The sequence below is a fragment of the Contarinia nasturtii genome, unplaced genomic scaffold, assembly GCF_009176525.2.
Source record: "Contarinia nasturtii isolate CC-2019 unplaced genomic scaffold, AAFC_CNas_1.1 Cnas_scaffold_2166, whole genome shotgun sequence".
In the NCBI taxonomy this organism is placed as follows: Eukaryota; Metazoa; Arthropoda; class Insecta; order Diptera; family Cecidomyiidae; genus Contarinia; species Contarinia nasturtii.
In genome coordinates, this window is record NW_022199493.1 from 615,144 (window position 1) to 643,006 (window position 27,863).

The following is a 27,863-nucleotide window of genomic DNA, read 5'->3' on the forward strand; positions in this document are numbered from 1 at the left end:
TGTTAGAGAAAAGAATGAAAAAACACTTTGTTGACACTTTCGCAAAAAGTGAGTGATGTGCAAATTCAATTCAGAGAGATAACAACAAAAAAAAAAGATTAAAAGCAAACGTTTGCTATCAACTGATATTTTAAAGAGACTTTGTTTATCACTGTAAATGTATGGCATAATCTTACACTGAGTGAATGAGTTTAAGGACCTTTTCGGTTCATTCCACTACAATCTGATGTTACATAATACATAACACAACAGAACATTACAACAGCTCAAGAGCATACACAGCACGAGACTTATCCACATCGGCGATGTAGCAGCGAAAAAAAACATAACTTGTGCTGCAAATGTGAATAAAAAAGGAAAGAGATAAAGAATATGCAGAAAAAACAAGAACATAATACGAAAAAAAATAATACACACAAACATACTCACTTGATCGTTTTGATTCTCAGTTGCTTCTTGATATATCCGAGGGAAACGTAGTTTCAATTTCGATTGAACATTAAAAATTGCTTTTAATTGTTGTGCGCGTGTTGTGAGCAGTGACCGTGCATATACAAATACCAAAGTGTAATCATTTTTAGCCGGGACGGTATATCAAAATCAGCCAACACTCTTTAATTTATCATTGCAGAACACTTTTTTGGCAGTGGATTTATCATAATCTGGTTGCATTTCAAGTTGCAAAACCAAATGTGAAAGAGTGTATGCAATAAATGAAGATTCAACTCAGAAACCAATTTACGGACCAAACGAACTGATTTTTAACGGCTATGCACGTAAAAAGTTTAACATTAAAACTAAATCAAAGAGCAATAACATTATAAAAGTTAAGAAAAGACGAGAGAAAAAAAGATAGAAATACCAATAAGACTGTTTTTACCAATCAGCTAACTCACCAAATAAGAAGAAAAAAAAACAAGAGAAAAATGCACGAAAGGGGCGCGATTTAATGCTGTATGAACAAAAAAGAAGAAAATCAGTTAAGAATACAAATAATTGTTTGATTGTGATTTTTTTTATGTGCATTTGTGATTCACAAATTTGACTGCCGCTTTGACTGACAGTGATCACATATTCATGCTAATTAGATAATATGATCTTTTTTATAAATATATAAATTCAACGGACACATTTCAATCCAACGAAAACAAAAACGACACGTTCGCCGAATCGTCTTCACAAAGGAAAAGAACATTGGCCAAAATAATTCGGTTTTGTTTTTCTCTGATTTCACTGATTTTTTCGGCTTAGTGGTCATTGGCCGTTTGTCATCCATCACTAGAATTTCACGAATTATGGTGATAAATGTGTGAATAACAACACTCGTAATATTTAATATATATATAGATTTTGTTGACATCGAAATATTGCCAAAAGAAACAACAACAAACATACTGAAACATTAATTTATACGATGGAAGCGAGATCTAGCTAAAGGAATAATTGGATTAAAATTATTTATTTTATACGCATCTCGAATTCATCTCATCATTTTTTTATTTCGACTGAAGCAGTCCATTCATTTACATGGTAAGTGACTTACTGATAAGAAATTTTATATTGAATTTGAATATAATATAGATAACTGATATCAATCACAATATAATTGCGAAAATTATATCCGTTATGAACATCAAGAAACTCTTAGTAGCAAACAAAGTTTAAATGATATGCAATGATTATTCCATTAAGAGTTGCATTCAGGCCAGGCCGTACAATGCAATTGCATCAAGTTTTGCGTGCAATTCATTGCGACTCCTTTTATATACGATCAAGTGTAAGCAGAGTTCGTGTTTCTACGTATTTCATTTTATGTTTATTTTTCTTCCCTCCATCACCGGTAGTTATGCGCATTCACACTATTTCTTGTGTCGGTCGGCTAAATTTTTTTTAGTCAACTGGTGAGCTCACGTAATGATTTGTAATGCTTTGACGCACATTTATTTAAAAATTGTTGTACTTCGTGTTTCAGATGGTTTCGTTCTTTAGCTCAACTTTATCTTGAATTCTATTTGAATGAAACAAAACAAAATGTACACATTTGAATCTGTATAATGTGCATTTTTCAAAGCCAAATTCAGTGATTGAGATGCAGTGAAATGAATAACATTTCAAATCGACAAACAACTTTACTGAAACGCCAAGCCCATTGTAATATCTGTTAAGCAAACAAAAGCTCTCGGCGAAACGGTAGACTGAAATTGAAAATTACGACCGAACCGGTAATACATACTATTAAGTTAAATGCCAAAAACAGTTTCATTTTCAATTTAATTTTAAAAACAAAATTCATTTTTTCCAACATCACTTTTTGCTTAGACCGTTTTTTTAAAAACTTTTTGACGCCAATTAATTTGATAATCAAAATCCGAATGGGACAGGAAATATGATTACAACTCATGCACATCGACGGATGTCATATATGTTTGTCGTTCGTTGTCATTTCGCTATTGAGATGTAAAAGCGGTGCGTGCGCGCCCACTTTTCTAAAAAAATATCAAATGTTTTGGCGCACATTGTTGCCGTTGTGTATACGTTGCTACGACGCAGCTTAAGCGAATAACATTTTCTTTGAGAAATATTTGTTTTTCTTTGGTTATCTACCTCAACTTCATGTCCATTTTATGTTTATTCCTTGGATGTTATCGTTAGCGTGCTGACGATGAGCTGTTGCGTTATTATTATTATATATTCTTTTTTTTTCTTCGTTGTCTCTTCATTTTGTCTATTTTCTATGGTTCTCGCGATGTTCTTTTCTATCTTAAGTTACGATTGGCTTAAGCCTTGAATGACAATTACGATGGAAAATTGAGTGCAAAACTGGATTCAAATATTGAATTAATGTCGTATGTCGGTTTGCAAGACTTTAAAATGAAAAAAATATGAAAAGAAAGAGAAAAGTTTGTTTTGGATTATTTCTAACAGAATTGAAGCACTAAGAACAGGTATTTAATAATAAACTGTTAGATGATGAACTTCCTATATTATCAATACCAATCTAATTTGAGTGGTTTTAAAACATTTGAAAGCACTGTATACGTTAGCAGCGTCCACCTAATTTATGTTGTATCCGTGAAAAAGATAGAAATTCTATGGCGCTGAAGACGAAATCAAAATGCAGTGATTTGGAAGAGTTTTGCTTTTAAACACATAACGTTGTGCATTCATTCTAACCGATTCATTGTCAAGCTTGAGCAGAACCGGCAACAAATTTGCAAAATATATGCTCATTTATAAATGAAGGAAAAAAATCACCTGGTTAGATCAATTGGTATTGCGTATATGAATTGGCTCAATAACGATAACAAACTAGAAGTGCGGAGATGTTTTGTATGGTTGTATGATGCGCACATAGTTTGATGCAACAAACAACTACAAATACACGTATGCACAAGTGGAAAACAGTTAAATTTAATTGCATGAATAAATTCAATAGGAAACTATAGCTATAGAACATAATATATTATGATATTTTGTTCGCAGATAGATTCTTATTTAAATGAAAAAAAAAATAATAATTGCCAAATGAACAAACGCTCAAATATATTGATCTAATGTTGCGAGTAAAATATGAGCTGCAATTTCGTGATGAAAAATTCCAATTCACATCAGTCGATTTAGAAATTAAATATCTGTGGAGAAAAAAATGAGTTCGCTCAAATCCGGTGTGCGCAAGAACGATTGTGAGAGAAGTGACTAGCGAATGCGTGTGTCTTTTCTAGTTGAATGTCACTCAATTTCAATGCGCATATTCATTGATCATTGAACTCTGGAAATATTTCGAATTTTATTCGAAAATTAGAATTAATTTGACGAATGAACTCTGAATGACCGCATACCAAATACCATTGATGTTTGCTAATTTTTCTTTTCTATTCTTCTTCTTTTCGGTTTTTTTTTTGCCATTATTCTGAGGTGGGCATAATAATAAAAAATTATATTATTTTCAACGCACCATAATATAAAATTGAATATTCTGAAGAGATCATCATAATGCCGAATTGGCCCATCACTGTGTTTCTAACATGTATTTGCCTATTTAAGATTTGTTCATCTATGTAGATAGAAGTTTAAAACTTTCGGTGGATTTGAAAGAAAGAATTAGAAAAAAAGCGAAACCGAAAATAGAAAACATGAAAGTCAATGACATCTAATATGTCGAGAAGTTCCAATCGTATTAATCGTTCTTTCTATTTTTTTTCTCTCTCTCTCTTTCTTGCTCCTCGTGTTTAAAGTACCCGTGCCACTACCTAAGGCAAACGATAAAGACCAACCGAAAAAAATGTATTACTTGAAATGAAATAGGAAGAACCATGCCATCGAAGTGTATGATTTTGAGTTTGTGTTGGTCTACTGCGGTATTCTTGAACACAACATCTCGAAACAAAGTAATGATTCGCTATATAAATCTAGTTCTATTCATTCTGTCTATTTTGCTTCTTTGTTGTTGTGTTTGGTGTTCTGTTGTTGTTGCTCTTCTTACTTGCCGTTTCTCGCTTGATATGCGCGGTCGCATAGACAACACACACACAAGCTCAGATGTATACACATCCGACGAGCACACAAAGCAACAGGTAACATTGATGTGCCTATTTCTATCTATTTCTGTTAGAACATCATTCGGTGTTAGACGAAATGATGAAGCTAAAATCACCAAAGATCGTCGAACTTTCGGCTTGGTGCTAAAGCACGTATTAATAAAACTCCAAACGCTACAGTCATAAATTATAGATTAGAACATCATTCGAAACAAAATGTAAAAAGAAGAAGAACATTTTTTTGTGTTGAGCATATTCAACTTTGTAGTGTGTACGTATTCATTGAGCGTGCGAACCTATTTGGAAATATGATGAGGACATACATTAAATGGGCATCAAACTTCTTCAACAATGATGATACGGAATCGCACGGAATCAAATGATGTGTTGTGTTCCTCCAGATCCAATCCACAAGAACAAAAGCGACCAACGACGCTCCATCCGAAAATTAAAAGGCACCATTTTGAACGTGGCAAATGGTTTTCTCAAATATATGCATATTCATTATTGACATACTATTACCGGTCGCTCGTGACTTAACACATTTTATTTTCGGCAAATATTTTAACAATTTTTATTTGCACATATTCAAGTCAGTGTCCACCATTTGGTGAATGAACGAACAAACATTCGGATAATAGCGCCTTTTTTATGCATAAGTAACATCGCCCACTTGCCGAGTGTGTGTATGTGCTCCCATCACAATTGATGGGAAAAAGACCGGGACCAAAAGAGAATCTAAAACACCGGAAAAAAGTAAACAAAACAGCAATTGTATTGGTCTGACTTTTATTTTCTATTTCAAATTCAACATATTTTCATCGATTTTATTCGGATTTTGTTCACAAAACTTTCAAATACACATTCCCATAACAATTGCCCCATCATACATGATTTGTAATGCTATCATAACGATACACGGAGCTAGAGAGAAGGAATGGAGGGAGCAAAAAAAAACGCAAGTGTTAACACGCCCGCTCACCTTGAACTGTAACAACACTTACCATGCGTCATCTAATTGATAATGAATAATTTCGGTGCGTAATTTCAATCTTTATTTTTTACTGCTCGTGTCAAGCAACAAACAAGAGATGCCAATCGTGTTTGTGTGTATCGATTGGTGTAGAAAAATTGAACCGAACTACCTATACAGAGGTAACCAGTTAAAGTTTTGCGAAAAGTTTTTTTATCGGCGCTTGAACGACGTCTCTCTGATCAATGTGCGGCGTTAGAATGAAATTGATCAAATGATGTAATCAATACGCGAACATCAACTCAATAAAAACATACAGCGAACAGAATGAGAGAGAAGAAAACTTGTTTTAAATTTCGTTATTGTTTGAACGTTGTTTCCAATGTCAATGACATTTCTCATCGTTTTTTTTTTTATTTTTTCAAATTTATCTCATATACAATTATAAGAGAGTGCATGAACCGTAACGTGCACAGCGCATATGATGACCAACGTGAGAGCTAGTGAGTTCGATGTGGTCATTTGTGTGTTAATAAAAATTATGTTTAAAAAAAGAAAGAAATAATTGTTATTTTTATCTATGACGTTAATGAAACATTTTTCGGGCAATTTTCGCTCTAATAAATCCACTTGTACATACGAGTAAATTTTAACAAATCGTTCAGTAGTATAAATTAAATTACCTGGGTACTACATTCGCAATATCACATTTTTATGATTTTAGTTTCAATTAGTCTTTTTTTTTGCGAATTGTTTGATCGATTCGTACTATGTTTTTCTAGCTAGTTTTAAGGAATAAGATTAAGAAAAGTATAGAAAACATGTACTAGTGTTTCAGGTGATAAAAATATTATGCCGATTCATGATATTTGTTATTGAATTATATATATAACAAAAAATTTGCAACCAGTAAATTTGAGTGTTAAACTCATCAATCACTTTATAATGAAATGAATATATTTTTTGTCTCCTTTTGTGAAACACGAAACAAAAACTTATTCGATGAAAGGCCAAAAAAAAAATCAAGCAAACTGGAATGCTTGCGGAGTTTGGTGCAACAAAGTAGAGGAAACCGTTTCTTTATTTTTGCAGAAAGACAATATAGCTTGAGCGATTCCATAGATCAATCTTTTCGATTCTTGAGTTGTAATTTATTCAAAATATGAGCAAAGTAAAAAAAAGACACACACACACATCCAGTTGTGAATGCCCCTATTATTCTCTGTTCATATTCATAAATCCAAAGATCCATTGTTTTTTCTTTTGTGCACGCAATTGAAAATCCATCTAAAACGAAACTGTGCAATGCATTTTACAACTGTATACGTTTAACATGTCCCAACGGAGGACCAATGACAATACACACAAACATATATATTTTTTGGCTCATGTTGTGAAAATTCAGAGAATTTCAGGACTTTCTCCAATCTTTGGTTCTTTTTTGCTAAGCTGTACAACTGCATTGTTCTGTATCGTCGCACTTTTTTTGTTAATTTCAAAGTCGCACGGATTTGCAAACAAAAATAAAAAAGAATAGATTTAAAGAGAGATAGATAGATAGAAAAGCAAATGTCAACAAGATATTAACATTTTCATCTGCATTATGTGCATTTTCTCCATCCTACTTCATTCGGTTTTTTTCTTCTTATTTTTGCTGAAAAACAAACAAATCTTAAGCCAAGTGACAAATTTCAAGAAATTCAAACTATCGAAATCAAAGAATACATTGCAGAGTGGGTTCGAATTGAGTAAAACGTGCCACATTTTAAAATCTTTTACAAATATTATCCAAGAAAAAAGGACAACAAGCCTACCTAAAAGGATTAATCATTCATGACTGTTCCGATATTTTCGGTTGTACTAAACGAACAAATTCGGAGCATTTCATGTCATTGGCATAAATTTTACATTTATCAATCATCTTTATACCATCAATGAGTGTGCTATACTTGGCACCCGCTTTTGCAGCAAAACAAGAATAAATTGAAATGGTTACCACATGACAATAGATTGGACAATAGAGTGAGATTAGGCGATGGCTTTAATTTCATTCATTATTTTACAATTTATCTATGAATTATGTTGAATGAATGAAGGCATAAACTACGGATTCAATCTTCTTAAGAATTAAACTCGGTATTTTGAATGTTTTTTGAGCAATTAATCAATTGATTAATATTAGTTTTTGTGATTTCATAATGTAACAGAACTGTCCAATTGAATCAATAACATTCATCACATTGTATTATGCCACGATTGTTCATTTCAAGCAAAAAAAAACTAGGCATATTACAAAAACAAATGGAATTACACACCATATTAAGGCATATGTGATGCATCTTCTTGGCGTTTTACACAAATATATAACTGCGTCCTACTGTGTGTGCGTGTATTATATTCGAATATGAAGTGAATATACTAACAATAAGATAAACCCCCGCACATAGAAGAATATATTGAAATTTGATACTTTTTGGAGTTTGTGAGAAGAAGAATGTTTGATTTACCGTTAAATTAACATCTTTTTTTTTAAATAATAAATTTGGCCAAGAATAAAAAACAAACAAAAACCGAACTGGATCCGAATACCCAATATGAGTTGTTGGTATGGTGAACTCATGAGAAAAATAAAGCGATATCGGATTTAATGTAATGATTCTAATATGTGTATGCGCGTGTGTGTGTGTGTGTGTAAAGACGTGTAAATTGATCGCATCAGGTATATTGATTCCATTGCTTTCGATCTAACGGTATAACCTGAATGATGTGTGCACAAAAAGTAACAACTAATAATGCATTACAAAAGTCTCATCCCATCATTTCCCGTCAAAATTGAATATGTATATAAAATCGTGCATTCATTTTATTTCAATTGGTTTTTTGAACTTTGTAAAAAAAATCTTTTAACGAACACCTACAATGCCATTACTTTTCCTTTTTACATCGGTTCAATATGACAATTTAATGACGTTAAATTGCAAAATAAAGTGTACATAAACGTACAAAGAATGGTACGAAACAGCAAATACCAAGAAATAATATTCAAAGTGTTGGGCATTTGGTCATTTTGTTTGAAGAATCAAATTCAAATGCATTTTTGCACTGGGAGAAAGAAAAAAAAGGTGTCCAAGTGGCATGCAAGCAAATCAGAAGAATTTGCCAAACCAAAATAAAGTATATATTTTAATTGGCACTTCAATGCATTTTCGCATTTTCGGCAATGCATAATAATAAAACCGATGTGGTGAAACCGAATTCAATTTTACAGTTTATGTGAAGGTTGGTGAAACGCACACTCGAACATCATGAGAAAGAAAACGAAGAGAAAAAAAACACAAAATAATAATATAATATCCTCACTGCATTATGATACCACGGACTGCTGCACATTACACTAAAGCCATAAACAACGATGCAACATCATACATACGATACAGTGGAGAACGAGTGATTTTCGTTCTTTTGGCTCAACATTGATTTAGAACATTCAGTTCGATTTTGACACTGCATACAGCTGTAAATAAATTTTCTCAACTCTTTGTAATTAATATAAGAAATTTAAGCAAAGGAAAAAAAAACTAATGAAAGAATGAAATTTCACGAAAAATATAAATATTTCCGACCAAATAACAAGCATAGAGTGAAATGAAGAAATTCTTTGATTGACTCAATTTAACAAAAAAAAAGCAGAAGAGGAGGAAGAAAAAAAGTTGCATTTGAACGCAACGAGCAAAACTTTACCGTCGTTTAAAAGAAAAGTAAACCGATGGTAATAGTTATAATCTGCAAAATTATTTTGATTGTAAAAGAATTGTGGAGGAAACAGTTCTTTCACTTTAACACGCACACGTGTGCGTGTGGTACTTTGGTTGCTTGCGTGTTCACATGCAGCAATAAAATAGCAGTCTAGTACAAAGAATATTGTATATTACAATTGCATCGTGCATAAAGTACGTGGAGGCAAGTTGTCGCAATGTTATGTGTACGCCATTTGATTTTGAAAATGTTTTTTGCGTTCGTATGTGTGTGTGTGTGTGCTGTAGTAATGCTTGAAGGTGAACGACCGACCTACTCAAGCGATATTATGGATTTGGTGCTTCATTTAAATCGCATACATATGACCAAAACAAACACTGTGCAATCCGTGCACACATGCACATCGCCGCGATCAATTCAACACATACAGTGCGAAATTTACCACACTTTCACAAGTACCAATACGGCCAACCAGCAAGAAGATATACAAAAAACCAACAACAACGACGCTTCGTTTATAGTCGAAGAACCATTGAACATGTGTATTTTAATGAAAAGAGAGAAGAAGAAAAAAAACAGCAACCTACTACGAATGCGCATTTTCAAATAATATGCATGACAAACAACAACATCATGGTCGTATCAAGCAGCAGCAATGAATGTTTTCATTCTTCTTTTTTGTTTTGTTTCGTTCTTCGCCGTTTTTCGCGAGGATGCTTTTATTGTGTGCATGCTCACATTCAACGGAAAATATTTTGTATACATACACACACATATATATATGGGTGCACAACTCCTGCTGCATACAATTGCAATATATTGGCAAGGGCTCGTGGTAAGTGCAGCAATAACACTAACAATAACACCATTACATTTCACATTTAATCATCGATGCGAAGCAAATGCTGAGAATAATACATTCATATCCAATTTCCGTGAAAATGCTCACTGAAATACAAATCATGATTTTACCGAAGAATGGTTAGATATACTCGTGATTTTGTTGACACATCACAATATTCATATCACCATTTACGATACCCTAGATAAAATATTTCGAATTTTTGCACCACACAAATTGAAAATGATTGAAACAATTTTATTGTGCATGGCATCTCTATTTTGGTATAGTAATGTCAATTCATTAAAATCATATAACTATTTGTTCTTTAAGTATGTTAAAGAATGGGATTTTCCAGTTAGAAAATCATATGCATGATAAATAATATGCATATTGTGTTCTAATTGCTTTTTAGCACCATACCAATTGCGCAAAGTGCTTTTGTTTTTATTTAGAATAAAATTGATGATAATCTAATACGCACGGTATTTAATATGCAATATGCATTTGACGTTTATTTCATATGCAGCCAATGTTTCATCATCAAACTACCTATACAAAACGCGTCTATATTTATAACATTGATGGAAAGCAAAAAAGAAAAAAATTTACAGATACCATACCAGCGAAGACCTAAGAAGACATCAAGAAAAATAACTGTGTATAGAGCACGAATAGTTGAAAAAAATGAAAGAAATTATAATAGTTACACTAAACTAATCATGTGCATAAAATGCCATTCACATGCAAATCGACATTCTTTCGTTACTTTTTTCTTCACTCGCCCGTTTTTGGTTTACATTCATTAATTTTGCGTTGCTATTACTTTGGTTCGCATTTAGAACAACAGGAAATTTACTAACTAAATCTTTGAAATAAATTTACGTTTCGCCTCGACGCTCCAAAAATAAAGCACGTAGAACCAAAAAAACAAAAACAAAACAATATTACTTAGATAACGGTTATTTCTATTACGATCAATGCCATGGTTATGGGTTTTTTGACTTGTCAACTCTTTTCAATTCTCAGTAAATATTTCAAGTGCAATGATGATGGCATGGAAAATGGCAATAATGGTCAATGTCGTGTATCTTTCGACGATGACTCAAATCTTCGATTTATCATGAATTTCATTCAAAATGCATTCCAATTTTTTTTATCTCATCGATTACTTTTATTAACTTAACGATTTCGATGAAATAACAAACGGAAATGTAGCCGTTCGTCCATTTAGAGTAGTATGAATTTTGCAGTCGAAAATTTCGAAAAAGAAAATTGTTGAAAAGCGATAAAAAAAGAAAGAAAAAATTCAATTCTTTTGGGCGTGTTACATACACATACGACGTTTTGGCTTGTCTGTGGTCATGGTGACGTTGTTTTTAAACACATTTCGGGTTCATGCCCTCTAACTGCACCATGCACACACATCGCGATAATATCATTCAATACAAATATATAGCACACATATTACCCCGAATTACATAGTGAATCGGAAACGCAGTGTAAACACAATTTTTCCACCGTTTTTCTAATGCAGTACTACGCGTTCTTCGACTGAGTCCTACCAGCATTGCTGCGGGTGCAATAGTATTTGTGGCACATGGGTTTCGAACATTTTGGTACTGGTTCAATCGAAAACAAAAACACTCAGTCTCTCTTCCTTATGTATTTACATGTGGAGAAGCGAAGTGAGAAAAAAAAACCGAACCGAATGAAAAACACACTGACAATCCACACTGTGTGCGTGCATTTGCTGACGTATGTATGTATATACAGTGTACATAGAACAATACAATTGCAGAATCTAGCACCAGAAGAAAATGAAAATGAATTTCTCAATGTGACCAATGAAAGGGAATAGAAAAGTGCGGTCGTTGATACTTTGCATCGAATACCACACAATTTCAAATATGAAAGGCCAATGACATCTACTGTCGCTGTGAGTCCTGTGCCATTTTCGTTACCAACTTTCAAACACTTTGAAATGGACAGAAAAATTCCCAAGATTTGATTTATTTTTCGAATTGTTTTTCCCAAATAATTTCCAAAACAAAATTATTTGTTTACCAGATGCATTGAATTTTTTTAAATTCTGATTTGGAAAATGAAATCATTCTATTTTCTTCAAAAATGTTAAGCATCAAACTATTCTATTTATCAAAAGTTTTCAGCAAAATAAGCATGCATAAATGTGTGAGTGTGGTTCAGTAAACCCTTTCTCTTGTTTACATACAATTTTTGGCCAATAATTTTGTAAAATACATGAAAATAAGAAAAACAGTAAATCGGTTATTTCTGATTGGAATTATGTAGTAAATGGTGCCTGCGTTTGTTGTTAGTTTCGTTCTTGATTCAAATTTTTCTTCTTCTTCTTCTTCGTTTGTTTGTTTGTTCATTCGCAGAAAAGGCGAGTGTAAACAGTTCGCATAATCGATTGATAATATTTTTCCATCCTGCCAGCGTAATTGTGTAATAGCTGGTTCCGTTCATATTGCTGGTTGTACGGTGTGTAGTGCTGGTTCGATGTGCGGTTGTGCATTTGTTCTTGCCATTGCATTTCAAAAGCCATTGTTCGGTATATCTTGCATAATAATAAAATGCGCATAAGCTTGGCGACTATGCCGTTGTCGTTGCCTACAATATCAATAACCAGTAGAACCGAAGAAAACAAAATCGACGTAGTTGAATAGCACCAAATACGCGGCTCCCGGTATACACATTTCTCTACCACATATTAACTCATTGCCGACAACATGTAACCAAACATGAAAATGTTGAACGAAGAAGCCTCTCGGCTCAAGTTCGACAAGCAGTACACCGACCGATACAAAAGCATGCCAGCGCATACATAGTGGTGAATGCAATACACACATTCAAAAGCATGGATTGCTGCAGCATCGAAGCATTCACTGAATTGTACGCGCGCACATGCATTTGACATAGAATGTGGCATCAACAAGAACAAACTCACAGTTTAAAGTGCAACGACCTCAACCGAGAATCACTTTCATTACCAGGCGTCTCCATCACATAGTTCGGCCATATAATATACTAAGCTATCGTTTTCACTACATGCACACATACAAATGCACCATGCACACCGATCCAATCGCATTGCAAGTGTATAATCTGAGTCAGAATAGCTGTCCTCCGGTTCAGGATATGCTGACGACAATTCGAATCGATATTAAAGAAAAACGACATCATCAATGCCTTTTTCTTTTTGTACATACGTTCACCCACTACGGATCATTATAATTCTTTATGTTGCTTTTTTGCATATTACCTTATTGGCATCTCTTAGCCTTTTGTCAAAACGATCCTTATAACATCCAATTACAGAATAGATTCAAAAAATCTATAATTGGTCGAAGCTTTCGATTTAAAGTAGAAAATTGGAGATAATTGTGTATTTGGCATGAATGAAATGCATTCGGTTGCACCATTCTGGTGGTCGTTTTCAATAGAAAATCCAATGTTTTGATTTAAAATGTGAATTGCGCAATGCAACGGATTCACATTCACATCCTTTACCGCATATGCTACAATATGTTATTTGCGAGCTCATTTTCCAACCTCCGAAGTTTTTTTCCTTCTCTCTTTTCTCTTTCTCTTTCTCACGTTATCTTGTTATGCATTTTCTATGAAAACGAAGAGAAGCATACTGTTCACACATATGCGAATGTACATGTATTTTCGTTGTTTGTGCTATATGGTTTTGATGTTAATAGCATGTGTGTACATTCGGAAATAATTCGGTTGCATTTGGTGCAAACTTGCTTGGTTTATATCAAACCAAAAAAAAAATACGTTTGAATATTTTGTTTGTTAAATTAATTTAATCTGGCTCCCATTCGATTGCTAGTAATTTATTAAATTAAAATAAATTTAAAAGTTTTCGACCAAAAAAAGTAAAACCAGCTCCAGAAGAAAAGCGAAAATGAATCAATGCACATTCAAACAATGCTCGCTGTTTAAAAGACATACTTGGATATATTTTCATCCAACCACTATTTTTGTGTGCTCTGTTTTTGCTTAGCGTTTCTTGTTCGAATGTGGTTTATTTACTATATACACATACTTACCGAGAGAATCGAAATTGGTGGCAGTGGCGGTGGCGATGCTAGTTGTTGTTGCTGTTGTTGTTTTTTTTTGTGTTGCATCAACCCCGTGCAGTAAATAGCTTAAACGTAAAATACATTCGCATGTAAGCGAGTAGCCTGTGTGCTGCGACACACATACATCTGACTGGCTATGTGCGAATCCAACTGTGCAATACATAGATAGCGAACATTTTTGGCTAGACTACGGTAACAACGAATTCGTTGTGCCATACAGAAAGAAAAATTTGAACGGTATTGAGCTAGGTCGGGAAAAAGATTGAAAACATTGAAATTGTATGCAGTTCAATGTACACGATTTTATCGATAGTTAGAAAAAGGCTTGTAAGAAAATAATCCAAACGTTTTTTGATCGAAAGACGCTAAAATCAAATTTGATCCCGATTTTTTTTATAAATTAAAAAGTTGAAAAAAACACGAATGGTTTTTTAATAAATTCATTGCATATTTGTATTTGATAAAGTGAATGCATAGCATCAAAAATAATATAAGTGACAATAGTTTTTTTTGTGTGTGTGCGAAATTTGTGTTTTTGGTTAGTTTTGAATAGAATCATATTTCATACATTTCAAAACAATAGAATACGAAAATTCATCCGAAAACTAATAATATTAAGGAAACATTACTGTAAATGTATTGTGCGGTGCGAAAGTGTGTAATTGTGGGGATGAATCAAATCGAATATGAAGCGGAAAAAGGATTACTTTGACATCCAGAGGTAGATTTTTTTCCACCCATAATCAATTCATTGAAAATAAACATTTGGATTGTTTACATTCATTTTTGATTATTAACATTTTATTAATTATTATGTTGACGTTGATTGCAATATTTTTTGTTGTTTTCAAATTGCCAAAAATGATATTACATGCAAGTATGATCGAACATTTTATAGCCAAAAGTGGAGCATTCAAGGGGAAACCTATTTTAATTATAGTATATGAAGAAAACCGCATTTTTTTCAATCGAATCCATCCGAAATGATTGTTATTTTTAAAATAAATGTTCTATCACATTCACCATTCAATTGAAAATGAAAATGCACCGAAACGAAATTCGTTTTTAAAGCTTCGTTCATCGCTAATATATATATATATATCTCACTGACGCCGGTTCTATGTGCACTATGTATGCACACTAAAACTACTGCGGAGTTTAATATATTTGCATTCATATCTTCGTTAGTATGTCGCTGATTGCACTTTGTTCGAGCTCGGATTCGCATGAGTATTTGAATCGGCTATCAATACAACATCGGGGAGAATGAAATTTATTCGTTTCGGAGCTAGATACATACATATATAAACGATGCATCACATAAACATTGTAAAACTGTTTTAGCGAAAACAAATAAAATCCCCATTCTTAACCAGTGCACACTTACACACTGTTGTATGAAAATCATTTTTGTGTAACGCTTTTAGTTTCAATTCTATTCTATTATAGAAGCTTGTAAAATGCATATCGCACTTGAATTTTCTAACGTTATTCTGATACCGCCTGAAATTGTTACATATGTGTGCGTCTATTTATTAATTGTGTGTGCAATTTCCGAATGATGATTTGTGTGCTTTGGCTTTGGCTTATGTGAAACACTAAACACACAAACCGAAACGAACGAACGAAAGAAGAAGAAGAAGAAGAAACGGCAAATGCATTCATCTTTTGCCCATGTGCAAGTATTGAAAAAGCATGCACTTCAGATGGACGTAATCTTGAATATATTATTTCGATAAATAGCCTCGAACTTGGAAGTATATTTTGTCGATTGATTTGTTGCCGTTACGTTTCATTTTTTTTTTCGTTTAATTTTTTTTATTTCACATTTCTCGTTCGGATGATTTTAATTTGATGTGTCTGATATTGTTGTTGTGACTATTTCGATTGCTTACTATGTAATAGCAAGCTTTTTCTCAAACGTTGTGTTTCGTGTTCATACAAAAAGTAAAATTGTTTCGGCGCTGACACTATGTGTTGTGAGCAGCAGCAGCAGTGTGTATTGCGGAAAAGGGAAATTCAGTTTAAAAAAGAAATTACGTAGATTTTTTTCGATTTAACATCGATTTTAGAATGAAAATTTACTCATCATCGAAACGAATAACATTTTTCTTTCGATCAAAAATGAACATTCATTCGATAACTTCAAATGGCCAAGTAGAAGCATGATGAGATATCGGGAGCGTAACATTTATTCAACGTATTTTTTTGTACAGAAAATATTGTCAAAATTTCGGTCAAGTTTTTAAAGTGATTTCAATGAGTGAACTGAACAAGATAAGAATCCAGTTAATCAATAATATGTCTTTCATTTGGATCTATTTTTATTTAATTTCATTTTTTTTCTTTAATTTTTCATGGGTCCTCGTTGTGTCAAAATGTGCGTATAGATCGTATTGGAAATCACAGGGGTGAAAACTGAATTGATTACATTCTTAACATTTTATTGCGTAAAATTTGGTACAGAAATACGAAGAGTCATCAACACCCAAAAATATTTATCATAATTGTTTTATTCATCGACTGATTTTGAGTTTAAAAAAAAGAATTTAAAGAAGCTTCTATATAGAGAATTTATTATTTTGTGCGTATTTAAAACGACAGTGAAGGTGGATAAAGGAACAAAACAGAGATATTGTGAAATTGAACTTGTAAGTTTTTAATGTATAATAATTACATTGAATTCATGTTCGTGTTCATATTCATATGCATAGCATATTTAACCAAAATGTCAATGTATTGCTGATTTTTTTTTTTAATTCTTTATTTCACTGATACATACTGACTTTTCAATTCACCCACAAACTTTCAATCCTTGAAGTTTCATGCTGATAAACAAGAAATCTTCATTTCAACCAAATGTTCTTCATTTTCAATTATGCGAAAAAGAAGCAAAACATGTGAAAAACCGTAACAATAAATAAGGAAATAAATCGCATTTTTGTCATTGACAGCTAAATTCATATGACAAAAACAATCCGGTATATTGGAATAATGATGATGGAAACGATCGAAAATATGAGATTGTGTAACCGTGATGACGCACATGCATTCAATTATTATTTCCAAAGAATAATCGAAAATATCCTTTGATATTACCCAACATGTAATGTTTTGCATTCATATGAAATGTATTATTGTGACACTGAACTGCAAGCCACTTTCAATGTGTTCAATTTTATTGGCTTCATGATGGTTTCGGATAAACACAAACTGAATTCATTGGTTTAATTGCATTGGTTGTTTTTCACAATCCACGTTCAAGGCCATTTGAAGATAGAGCGAGAGAGAAAGAGCGGGCGAGCGAAAAATATGTGCATTGATGCATTTGTAAGTGTGAATCAATCATAGTTCTCTTGAGACAAATGCCCCAATACAAAAGTAAATGGGAAAAGCTTTTGGTGTGCACCAACGAAAAAAACATAAAACAAACAAACGGTTGCAATTGTCACTGTCATTGCCATTGTATGCGATTTTTTTATCATTTACATTTGCATTTATCTTTGTTGCACTTGGATATGTTTCTTATTTTTTTTTGTTTCAAATATAGTTTGCTGCGCAATAAATGTACTTATATATAACGCCAATATCGACAGAAAATAAATCGATTTCCTTGCTCATTTAGTTTGTTATTTGCGTGCACTTTTCCGCTCATTTGTCTAATGAAGCCGAATTTTAAAGTGGATTTTCCATTAAAAAACACGAAGAAGTTATATTGTTTTTAATTTGTTTTCTTCAAATAATGATAGATAAGCATGCAACTAACGCAAAATTAGATCAGTAATGGAGAAGAGTTGAACAACAAAAAAAAAAGAATTCCAGATAAATTAACTATATCGTGACTATTGATAGTCACATAACCCAAATCGCGCCTCAAAATAACTTTTTAACTCAAAATAATCACATGGCGACTTAAAACGATAACATTCGTTTGCAATTTCATTATATCCAATTGTAGACTTATTGAACGAACTGGAATCGAGTGAAAAAAAATTTCAAAGTTGCTTCGGTTTAAATGTTTATTGTGCAACGAACAAAAAACCTTATCTAACATGACGCAATTACTCAGTTTCGATTGAAGTTCACATAACAACAAGCGCAAGCGCGCACACATATTACATATATGACATGGAAACAACATCGTACATATTTTGTTACTGATGAATCGATCATTGATGATTTTTTCAATATGTTTCTTCCCCCAACGTCAATTTTTTTTTTGGGTTCTATTAAATATAATCACAGTCGATTAAAACTATAAAAACATAAAGTACGCCCATTTCCAAAACATACCCACTACGAAAGAAGGAGAGTAAAAAAAAAAACAATTTTCGCGACACAAAGTGCATAGAAAATCTTGTTTTAGAACTCATTCAATTATGCAAATACATCGATAGTAATAGAAAGAGAAAAAAGACGGAACATAAATTTGTTCGTGAGACTGAAGTTGTGTACAGATGAGTAAACACACACATGACTTTAACCTTGCACCTAATAATAGAGATGCACTTGTACTTGCTACATGAATGCATGCACTCACAAATATTAGTTCGCAATAGAAAACAGCAACAGTAATGTGCGTCGTTTATTATAATTCAAATCCCCACTTGTTTTGCCATTTCTATCTCTCTATCTATAATTCTATATCTCTATTTCGCATCTGTTTTGTATTCAATGTGCTCCCTCCTCTTCCCGTTGCATTTTTGCGCGCTTATTGATATTTTTTCTTATTTCCTCGATTCATCTTCGCTATGATTTTCGCATTGCGCAATTCAATAGTTTGTTGTTTGTCGTTTTTTTTTTTGTGTTGTTTTGATTTTTGCTAACGAAATTGAGAGCTGAAACATTGTTGATTGAACGGACGATTCAGAGTATTAAAACAGTTGACTAAGTCCCACAAATCATCTAATAAAATAATTGAAATTGAAAAGAATGACTAGTACTACGTGCACATTTAGATACTAGGATTTACCTTGAAACCGCAACGAAAATTCATGGTCAATGATAACGATAAGTAAAACTAATATAAATGGCGATTTGTACAGTCTCGTTCACTGTTGTTCACTCTAAGTGTACAGATTTGTATGTGTGTACTTGCCGCGAGTACCAGTGCAATTGCGAATGTATAGTAAAATGCATGCCACTAACGGCACGCTTGTTGTTCGATGCAAACCATTCAATTTACGATGTACGAATGAAACACAAACATTCTCATATAACTTACATATTCAAGCACACTTTTAACAATGAACTCAACTGTCGGCAAGTGACAGATTATTCTACACAATGTCTTCCAATCTTTGTTCGTATTGCAGTTTTTTTGTGTCTTTCTCGGCCAGACATGCCGATCGAATAGAAAGCTTATCTGTATAAAACAAAAATGTGTTATATTCAAATATGTTCCAAATTTATAAAAAAAGAAATGAGAATAATAATAAAAAAATATCAACATTCATTCACTTTCTACCGGAAATAATTTCAATTTTATTTTGGCTCGCGAATCAAAGCATGACAGTGTTTCTAATTGACGATCAATGAGAGAGAAGGAAAAAATGCTTGGCCGAATGTTGCAGAACGATTTCATAACTCCCCTCCTCTTATTCTCAATTAATCAATTTTGCATGTATGCGGCACAGAAAAATCATCTTGTTTATTATAAAATTGCAACGAGATTTCTTTGCCAAGTGCAAGGTTGTTCGATCAAACCACGTTTTTTTTTCGTCATTGTTACTCTTCCGGGAAATTATCAAATTACAATTCGGCAAATACACATGCACATATTTTTATTTTGTGTATCACATGAAAAATATTGATGAAATAGGCGCGAATCGCAAAAACATCACATGAATCGTGGCCGCACATTTTTACACGTATCAGAATTCTAATTGAAGTGTGATAAGCCCAAAGTGCACAAAGGAAATGTGTATTTGTACAAAAAATTTATGGTGACAACAATTAGTTGATTTAGTTAGTTTTTAGAATTTTGCATACACTTTTTTTGTACCGTATTTATAGCAGCTATCATCTAATGAAACTGCGATTGTGAGATAAGTGATCTGAATTGTGAATAACAAAGAAGTAGAGAGAGAAAATGCATGCATACATATCAACCGGTCCAAACGTATAAACATGTTGTGATAACTGTTTGGCCCAACATTGAGTATTGTATAATTGTAATCAGGAAGCGATGATGAAATTTTCAACGTTATATAATCTCGGTGATTTGTCAAACCGATTTAAATGTGCAATTTATTTATGAATCGACATCATCACAGTAACATAAACGCACTATTTGATCTCATTTTCCACATGCAATTCTTTTGGAAAATTTGATAAAAAAATATATATGATTATTTCTTCAAATTGCATCGCAATAGAGGGCTTGCATTCACATGACAAATAAAGAAATGGCTGAAAGAAATCTAATCAAACACAAATATGAAATGTACTAGCACTTATTTGGGAGCGGCGAGATGCTTTTAAATACGACATAAACACACACACAACCGTATAAAATACGAGTATGACAATTGAATAGAAGTTCAATTATAAAATAAACTTTTCCGTGATTGTAAATTGTTTATGAAAACTACAAAATAATCATTTTAAGGTCATCTTATATCACAATTGATGGAGTTGTAAATAGAAGAAGCGAACGAGAAATTATAGTGCATCGCTTCCTATATTTGTGATAAGCGATGAATTGCATAGGGTTTTATGGTGTTTTCGTCAATTTTGTTATTGCATTTGATGTGTACAAACGTATTTCGTCATAAGGGTACTTGGGACAAAATCGTTGTTATTTGCATTTGAGATGATGGAATGCTTTTACTGCAAAAACGTACAGTACTATATTTGATATGGTGTGACAAGTGTGTTTAAGTCTGCATTTGCACATCATGAGCAAATAAAATCCAAATTAATCGGATAATATTGCAAATGGCATTAAATATTCAAACCGACAATATCGATGTTTAAACATTTTCCAATTTACAATCCAAAAAGCATTGAACGATTGACGCACAGACATGGTTCCAAGTATTTCTTCACTCAATCGGAATGTTCATTAACCGTTGTCAATGTTCGGTTAGTGTAACCTCATTCGAGGCTAGAATATTTTGTATACGTCATTCGTTTTTCTCGATCATTTTCTGTGCACCGTGTATTCGAGTATATGTATCTGCATATGTGTATGTGTTTTGTATTTTTTTTTGTTGCTGCCTCAAATTCGCAACTCAATATTTGATGTTCAATGCAAGTGCAAGTTCGCTGCATTGTCGGCTGTCGGCTATCGAGTACATCCAATGCGGAAGCTTAATGAGCAAAAATGATTTTGTGAAAACCGAATGCATGGATATGTATTAGAAGCTTTTGAATGTGCGCGCAAAATATGTGTAATATGCCATTGAGAATGTGTGAACGTGCGAGAAACGAAAGCAAACTGCACTTCACATTCGCATGGAATAGTTGGAATTTTATATGGTTGCTACATGATGAGCACATAGTAGTTTTATTTATTGGCCGATTCTGTATACAATTTTTTTCTCTCGTTTCGTTAGTTCATCGATAAAATTAAATGCATTTTATTTTATATTAAGCGATCGCTTTGAAACATTTCGTTTTCATTTTGTGCCACACTCCATATTGGGTATGACGCAGTTAAACGTCTTGTTCCTTTCCGTGGATAATACAATACTCCAAAGGGAAGTGATGAACAATTCGGTTTGCGCGACTACGGTTCCGTTGTGTTTGATATCGGTTTTCTTTCGTACTTCGATTGATACATTCAATTATTTATCTATTTACTCTATGAACTTGATTACTTTATTAATAATTTTTATTTTTCACTCCTTCATATCGTGTTCTTCAATTTAGACCAATATGGCGGTTAATAGTCAACCGCGAAGTATTACACCTGAAGGTCAACAGGAGTATGATGTGACTCGTATGCGAGAAGAGGACTTTGAGCGATTGGCGGTTTATATTGTGCCCGATGTTCCATGCGAACGGGGAACTATTGGTCGAGCCGAAAAAACTCTGCCAAGAAGCTTAACATTAAAACCATCACTCGTTTTATCTACGCCAAGTGTAAAGGTACGGTAATCAGCATTGGGTCAATCAAATGTGGTCGCTGTTTTGATGTTGCGCGCCAAACAATAAATAATAAATGATTTATGATATATTGTTTTTTGTTGCTTTTCATTTGACACAGACTGAAGGTGTGTGGAGCACAGGTGTTATTCCACGTGGAACACGTTTTGGACCGTTCGAAGGAATTCCAACACCAAACTATCCAAGTGATAAAAGTTCATGGAGATATTTCTGGCGGGTTCGTACCTTAAATATTTATTTTATATCTATTATTCATTTATTTGCTAGATCATAAAACATTCACCACTGCATTTAGTTATAGATTGTTCTTATCACCAATTAAATAATATCTCATATGAAATGTTGTTGTTCCTTATTGCTATGAACATTGAAACTGTCGGTTTTTTTCATCCTTTTTTTTAATATGAACTACTAACCTATCTACAGTATTCGCTCTAACTCACAAATAATTTGCTTGTAATTGTACAAAATTGATCCTTATCCAAAATTTAACGAACATTTTCTCTTGCTATGTTTCTAAAATGAAGGTGCAGGGAACATGTCATGTAACATACGGAAATATTAAGGTAAACTAAAGGTTTTTATTCCCACCAAAAAAAAAAAAAAAAAAAAAAAAAAAAAAAATTCAAAAAAAAAAAAAAAAAAATAAAAAATTTTTTAAAAAAAAAAATTTTTTATTCCAACAAAAAAAAAAAAAAAAAAAAAAAAAAAAAACATTGCGAAAAAATCACAAATGAATTCATCTATTCTTCATAACTCACATTTTTCTATTGAAACATTGAACATAACATGAAAACATCCATTTTGTGAAATGCCTCTGTACCATAAAATGGCTAAAAAAAATTATTGTATTTATTACTTAACTAATTAGATATTCAAGGACAACGATTACTATTATCTTGATGGTTCTGATACGAGACAGGCAAATTGGATGCGATTTGTTGCGTCCGCCTACAGTTTACAAGTGATGAATTTGGTTGCCTGTCAGCATCAGGATAACATTTATTTTTACACAATTCGCGACATTATGCCGAATGAAGAGCTAATGGTGTGGTATTGTCGTGATTTTGCCAAACGATTGGGCTATGATGTTGACCCCGAACGCACAACATATTCCATATGTAAGGAAGAGGCAATGAAAAAATTACCGGCTAAAACATCACCGGTCGCTCCAGAAATTGCATTTAATCATGTTAAATACGTAATGGGATTTGCATTGCCGCCACGTTCATCGCCCAGCCCATCGCCACCGTTGCAAACAATCGTTCAACCACAATTACAAGCTCAAGCTTTGGCTCAACAAACACAACAAAGCTTATTGCTCAAAAATGGACGTCCGCTTCATCAAACTGTTGTTCATTTACGTGAAACACAAGAGGTACGAAATATGTTGCCCGTACAGGTGCTATTACGTGATCAATCACCAATTCGCGAAGGTAGCAAAGAAAAAGATGCACATTCACCAATCTCACACAAAGATACACACTATGAACATCAATTGACACCAAACGATGGCTCGGTACGATCGGACGAAGGCTATCAAAGTAATGAACATTTTGAAGATGGCCTCACACCACCGGAAGATTATAGTGACAGCGAAGATGAAAATAACTACGTTTTGGACTGTTCGAAAAAAGCAATTGAACCGAAAGAGACGGTACTATGTAAATCGGAAGATAAAAATGAATATCGCAAAGTTAAAATGAAGATGCCATTGAAGTATGAATTCAAAAAGAAGTCCATCAAATTGGAGCAAATGAGCAAAGACTCACCGTCAACCGATGATGAACTAATGCCACTACAGTCCAAAGAACCATCTTCGCCACGTCGAGTGATAACGCCAGCCACAAGCACAGTGATTGTGCTAGAAAACTCATCAGCACATACAATTGTTCCTCTTACGAAACCATATTATGAAGGTATGCACATTATTTGTTTACATTTTTTTGTGATTCTTTTCGATTCTTATAATTGCAATTGGAGAGTAATTTTTCTGTGTTTTTTTTTTTTAATTTCAATTTTTATAGCAACCGCTTCAGAAACGGTATCTCCACCAATAATGGGTTACACACCCCCCAGCTCTAGTATTTTAGAAACTATTTTAACCGGAAATCGTGTAATTTCTGGTAAGTATTTGTGGAATAAACAAGAAAACGATTGGATATGAAATGAATCTAATTGAAATGTTGAATAATCAGGAACGCGACAACCGAATGCAACACCACCACCAACGTCACCGACTGAAATGGCTTATTCCTATAAAAAATCTCACCGATATGGCAACGCATGCAGTCCAGATTCGAGCTCAAATTATACTCCAAATTGTCAATCAATCAGTGCGCCAGAGACAATCGAAACGAGAGACATGCCAAAGGAACGATCACCAACTCCTCCAACTGTACCATCATTAGCTTATGCAAGTCAAACTAGCACACCAGCTTCAATGACGTACGAACAGCATCGAACATCACCATTCTCGTACATGCTTTCATCGGCAAACAATGTCATTTCGCATGTACCAAGTTCTACATATTCGCCACCATTGAGCAATGGTCACTATGAACGCATTTCCAATCATTCACTATCTCCATCGGGCAGTTTGCTCTCATTACAAGGTAAGTATTCATTGTTTTTTTTTTTTTGTAGTTTAAACCAAAATCCAAATAAATATGATTTGATCATATTTGCAGGTCAACTTCTTTCCCATCCGATAATGACGCCGCTAACTCCATTGCAACGGCTGTCACCGAGCATGCGAGCATCACCTCCATGCAGTCTTAGCCCAGATGGATCGTGCACCAGAAGTGGTAGCCCACTAAGTCCCGGCGGTACATCACGTGGCTATCGCAGTTTGCCTTATCCATTGAAAAAGAAAGATGGTAAAATGCATTACGAATGCAATGTGTGTTGCAAAACATTTGGACAATTATCGAATTTGAAAGTGCATTTGCGTACGCATTCCGGTGAACGGCCTTTTCAATGTGGTGTCTGTACGAAATCGTTCACACAGCTTGCCCACCTACAAAAGCATCATCTTGTTCACACAGGCGAAAAGCCCCATCAATGCAATATTTGTAAAAAACGATTCTCATCAACATCAAATCTCAAAACTCACCTTCGTTTGCACAGTGGTCAAAAGCCGTATGCATGCGATTTATGTCCGCAAAAATTCACACAATTTGTGCATTTAAAGCTTCACAAACGATTACACACCAACGATAGACCATATGTGTAAGAATTACTTTCAAATTTTATTTTTATTTTGAAAATGACAGAGAACAAAAAATAAAATACTTATCTCTGTATTTATTTAAACAAAAACATATAGATGTCAAGGTTGCGATAAAAAATACATTAGCGCATCGGGACTTCGAACACATTGGAAAACGACTAGTTGCAAACCAAATAATATTGAAGAAGAATTGGCACTTGCAGCCGCCGCTACCAACGAATGCTTAGGTAAATTTCTTCATCAACATTTTTCTCGTCATTAAATTATTGAAATTACAATTTATTGATGATTATTTTAATATGTGTTATGTGTTACACATAGATAAGGAACACGAAAACGATCCGAAGGACATGTATGAAGTACAACAACAAATTCATATGCGAAACATTGATCATCATCATTCGTCTAATTCACCGTCGCGTTTATTGAGTATTCACTCTCAAGCGCATCCACTTCAATCGAACCCACCAATGCATCAACCCCAAAAGAATCATCACATGCAACACCAAGTATGTTTAATTTACATTCAAAATGACACAAATAACATTTTTTCAATTTGATCTTACTTATTTTATTTTTCGGCAATTTGTCGCAATTGCAGCAAACACAACAGCAGCCTCAAAGCCAATCTGTTCAACAGCAACCATCTACAGCTCAACAGACACAATCGAATGGACATTATACGCATCATTCACACCAACAATCAAATGGCGAACGTCCTAGCGTCATTGAATCCAATCAAGCATTAATAATTGAATGCACGTAATTATTATCCAGTGTGTGAAACGGATGAGAAAGAGATAGAGCAAGAAGCTATAATGGTTTTTGATCCGACTTGTGATTATCATTGTTTAAAATGAAGCTAAATTTAATGAAAAGAAAATAATGAAAGATGATACAAACAACACATTAAAATGAACATTTAATTATTATTATTCAATAATCGAACTAAAATGATTAATTGTAATGAGAGCTTGTGACTGACCCATTAGGTATTTAGACTAAATAAATAGCTAAATTATATTATAATCAAATTAAGTGATGAATGACGGAAGTATTGAGTGAATCAAATGTCTAAGATGAAAAGAAAAAAGAAAATGAAGCAGAAAAACAACAAATACATAGAAATACACACACTTTGTTAGGCTACTTTACTGTATAATGAATTAAACTATAAATGAAAAAAAAAACTTATTGACTATTAATTTAAACAATATGATTATTTTCATACAATTATACAGATAATCTTATATGGTTAAGGTACTAACTTATACAATTAAGCTAGAAATTGATGAAAAATTGGTAAAAAACGAAAACAAATGAAACTCTAAAAATGATTATATTGCAAATGGTATGATTTCGAGTAAGGTGTTTATTGAAAAATGTTGAATCAAATTAGTAAAATCAGAACTCAAAGGTGAAAAACAAATGTTAACGGAAGTATTCACGACGCAAACGCACAGAAAAGCAAATTGAGCATTCTAGAAATTACATTCAACAAAATTCCCATAATGCGATTTTTTTTAGCTGTTTTCGTTATTTTTTTGTAACAGTTTTCCTTATATTTTCCCATGTGGGACATTAAAGCGCGTGAAATGTACATAAATCCAAAGCAACGTTGATGCAGTTTTGATAAAAATGTTCTTTTAGATGTAAAACAAAAAAGTACTAGAAATATTGATAACTGAAAATAAATAATTTTATCACATTTACAAGTAAATCTTTAATGTTAAGGAATATTAATTTAACAAAACGTAGAACGTCAAAACAAAAAGAAGAAAGTGGTTGAAAATAACAATTTTCTTCATTTTTTTATGAAAAAAAAAAAAATAATAACAACAAACAAACTGATCAACTCAACAACAGACGATTTTTTTACAATTATTATGAAAAATTCGAATTTCATTGAAAAATCCATTCAATCTGTTGTATTTTTTTTGTACAATTTGAGACATCTGTTAAGTATTATTGTAAAACAATTTATCCACGACGAACAAAACACATACACACGCGCACTATCGACACTAAGAGACTAAGAGACTAAGAGATATACATTTAAGATAATGAATACGAATAATAACTTATATTGTTATATTCCTTTTATGTAAAAAGAAAACACACACACATACACACAAACAAAAACAAAACAAACGGTGACAAAATCAACATACAGCTTTCCTTTCCTTTTTGCCTTGCAAAAAACTCTTATACGCTGAAAATATCATTTCATCGATCCATTTACTTCAGATTTTCTTTGATTTCGGCTGTTTTTCCCCATCTCGTTTGTGTATTT

General features: G+C 33.1%; 1 protein-coding gene across 4 annotated transcripts; it reads left to right on the plus strand.

The window, feature by feature from the left end:
- The first annotated feature begins 45 nt into the window (after positions 1–45).
- LOC116347935 (zinc finger E-box-binding homeobox 2) lies at positions 46–27,706 on the plus strand. 4 transcript variants are annotated; one of them, XM_031778750.1, is made up of 12 exons: positions 16,080–16,514; positions 16,617–16,877; positions 22,102–22,320; positions 22,439–22,555; positions 22,866–22,904; positions 23,210–24,257; positions 24,366–24,464; positions 24,537–24,953; positions 25,029–25,569; positions 25,667–25,797; positions 25,892–26,079; positions 26,172–27,706. In XM_031778750.1, exons 3-12 carry the CDS (start codon positions 22,108–22,110, stop codon positions 26,334–26,336), a joined length of 2,958 nt encoding a protein of 985 aa, XP_031634610.1. In that variant the 5' UTR covers positions 16,080–16,514; positions 16,617–16,877; positions 22,102–22,107; the 3' UTR covers positions 26,337–27,706. The 4 variants fall into 4 exon arrangements, with proteins under 4 accessions (XP_031634609.1, XP_031634610.1, XP_031634608.1 ...); XM_031778749.1 differs by lacking the exons at positions 16,080–16,514; positions 16,617–16,877 and adding an exon at positions 46–1,530; XM_031778748.1 differs by lacking the exons at positions 16,080–16,514; positions 16,617–16,877 and adding an exon at positions 17,524–17,556.
- The last annotated feature ends 157 nt before the right edge of the window (positions 27,707–27,863 follow it).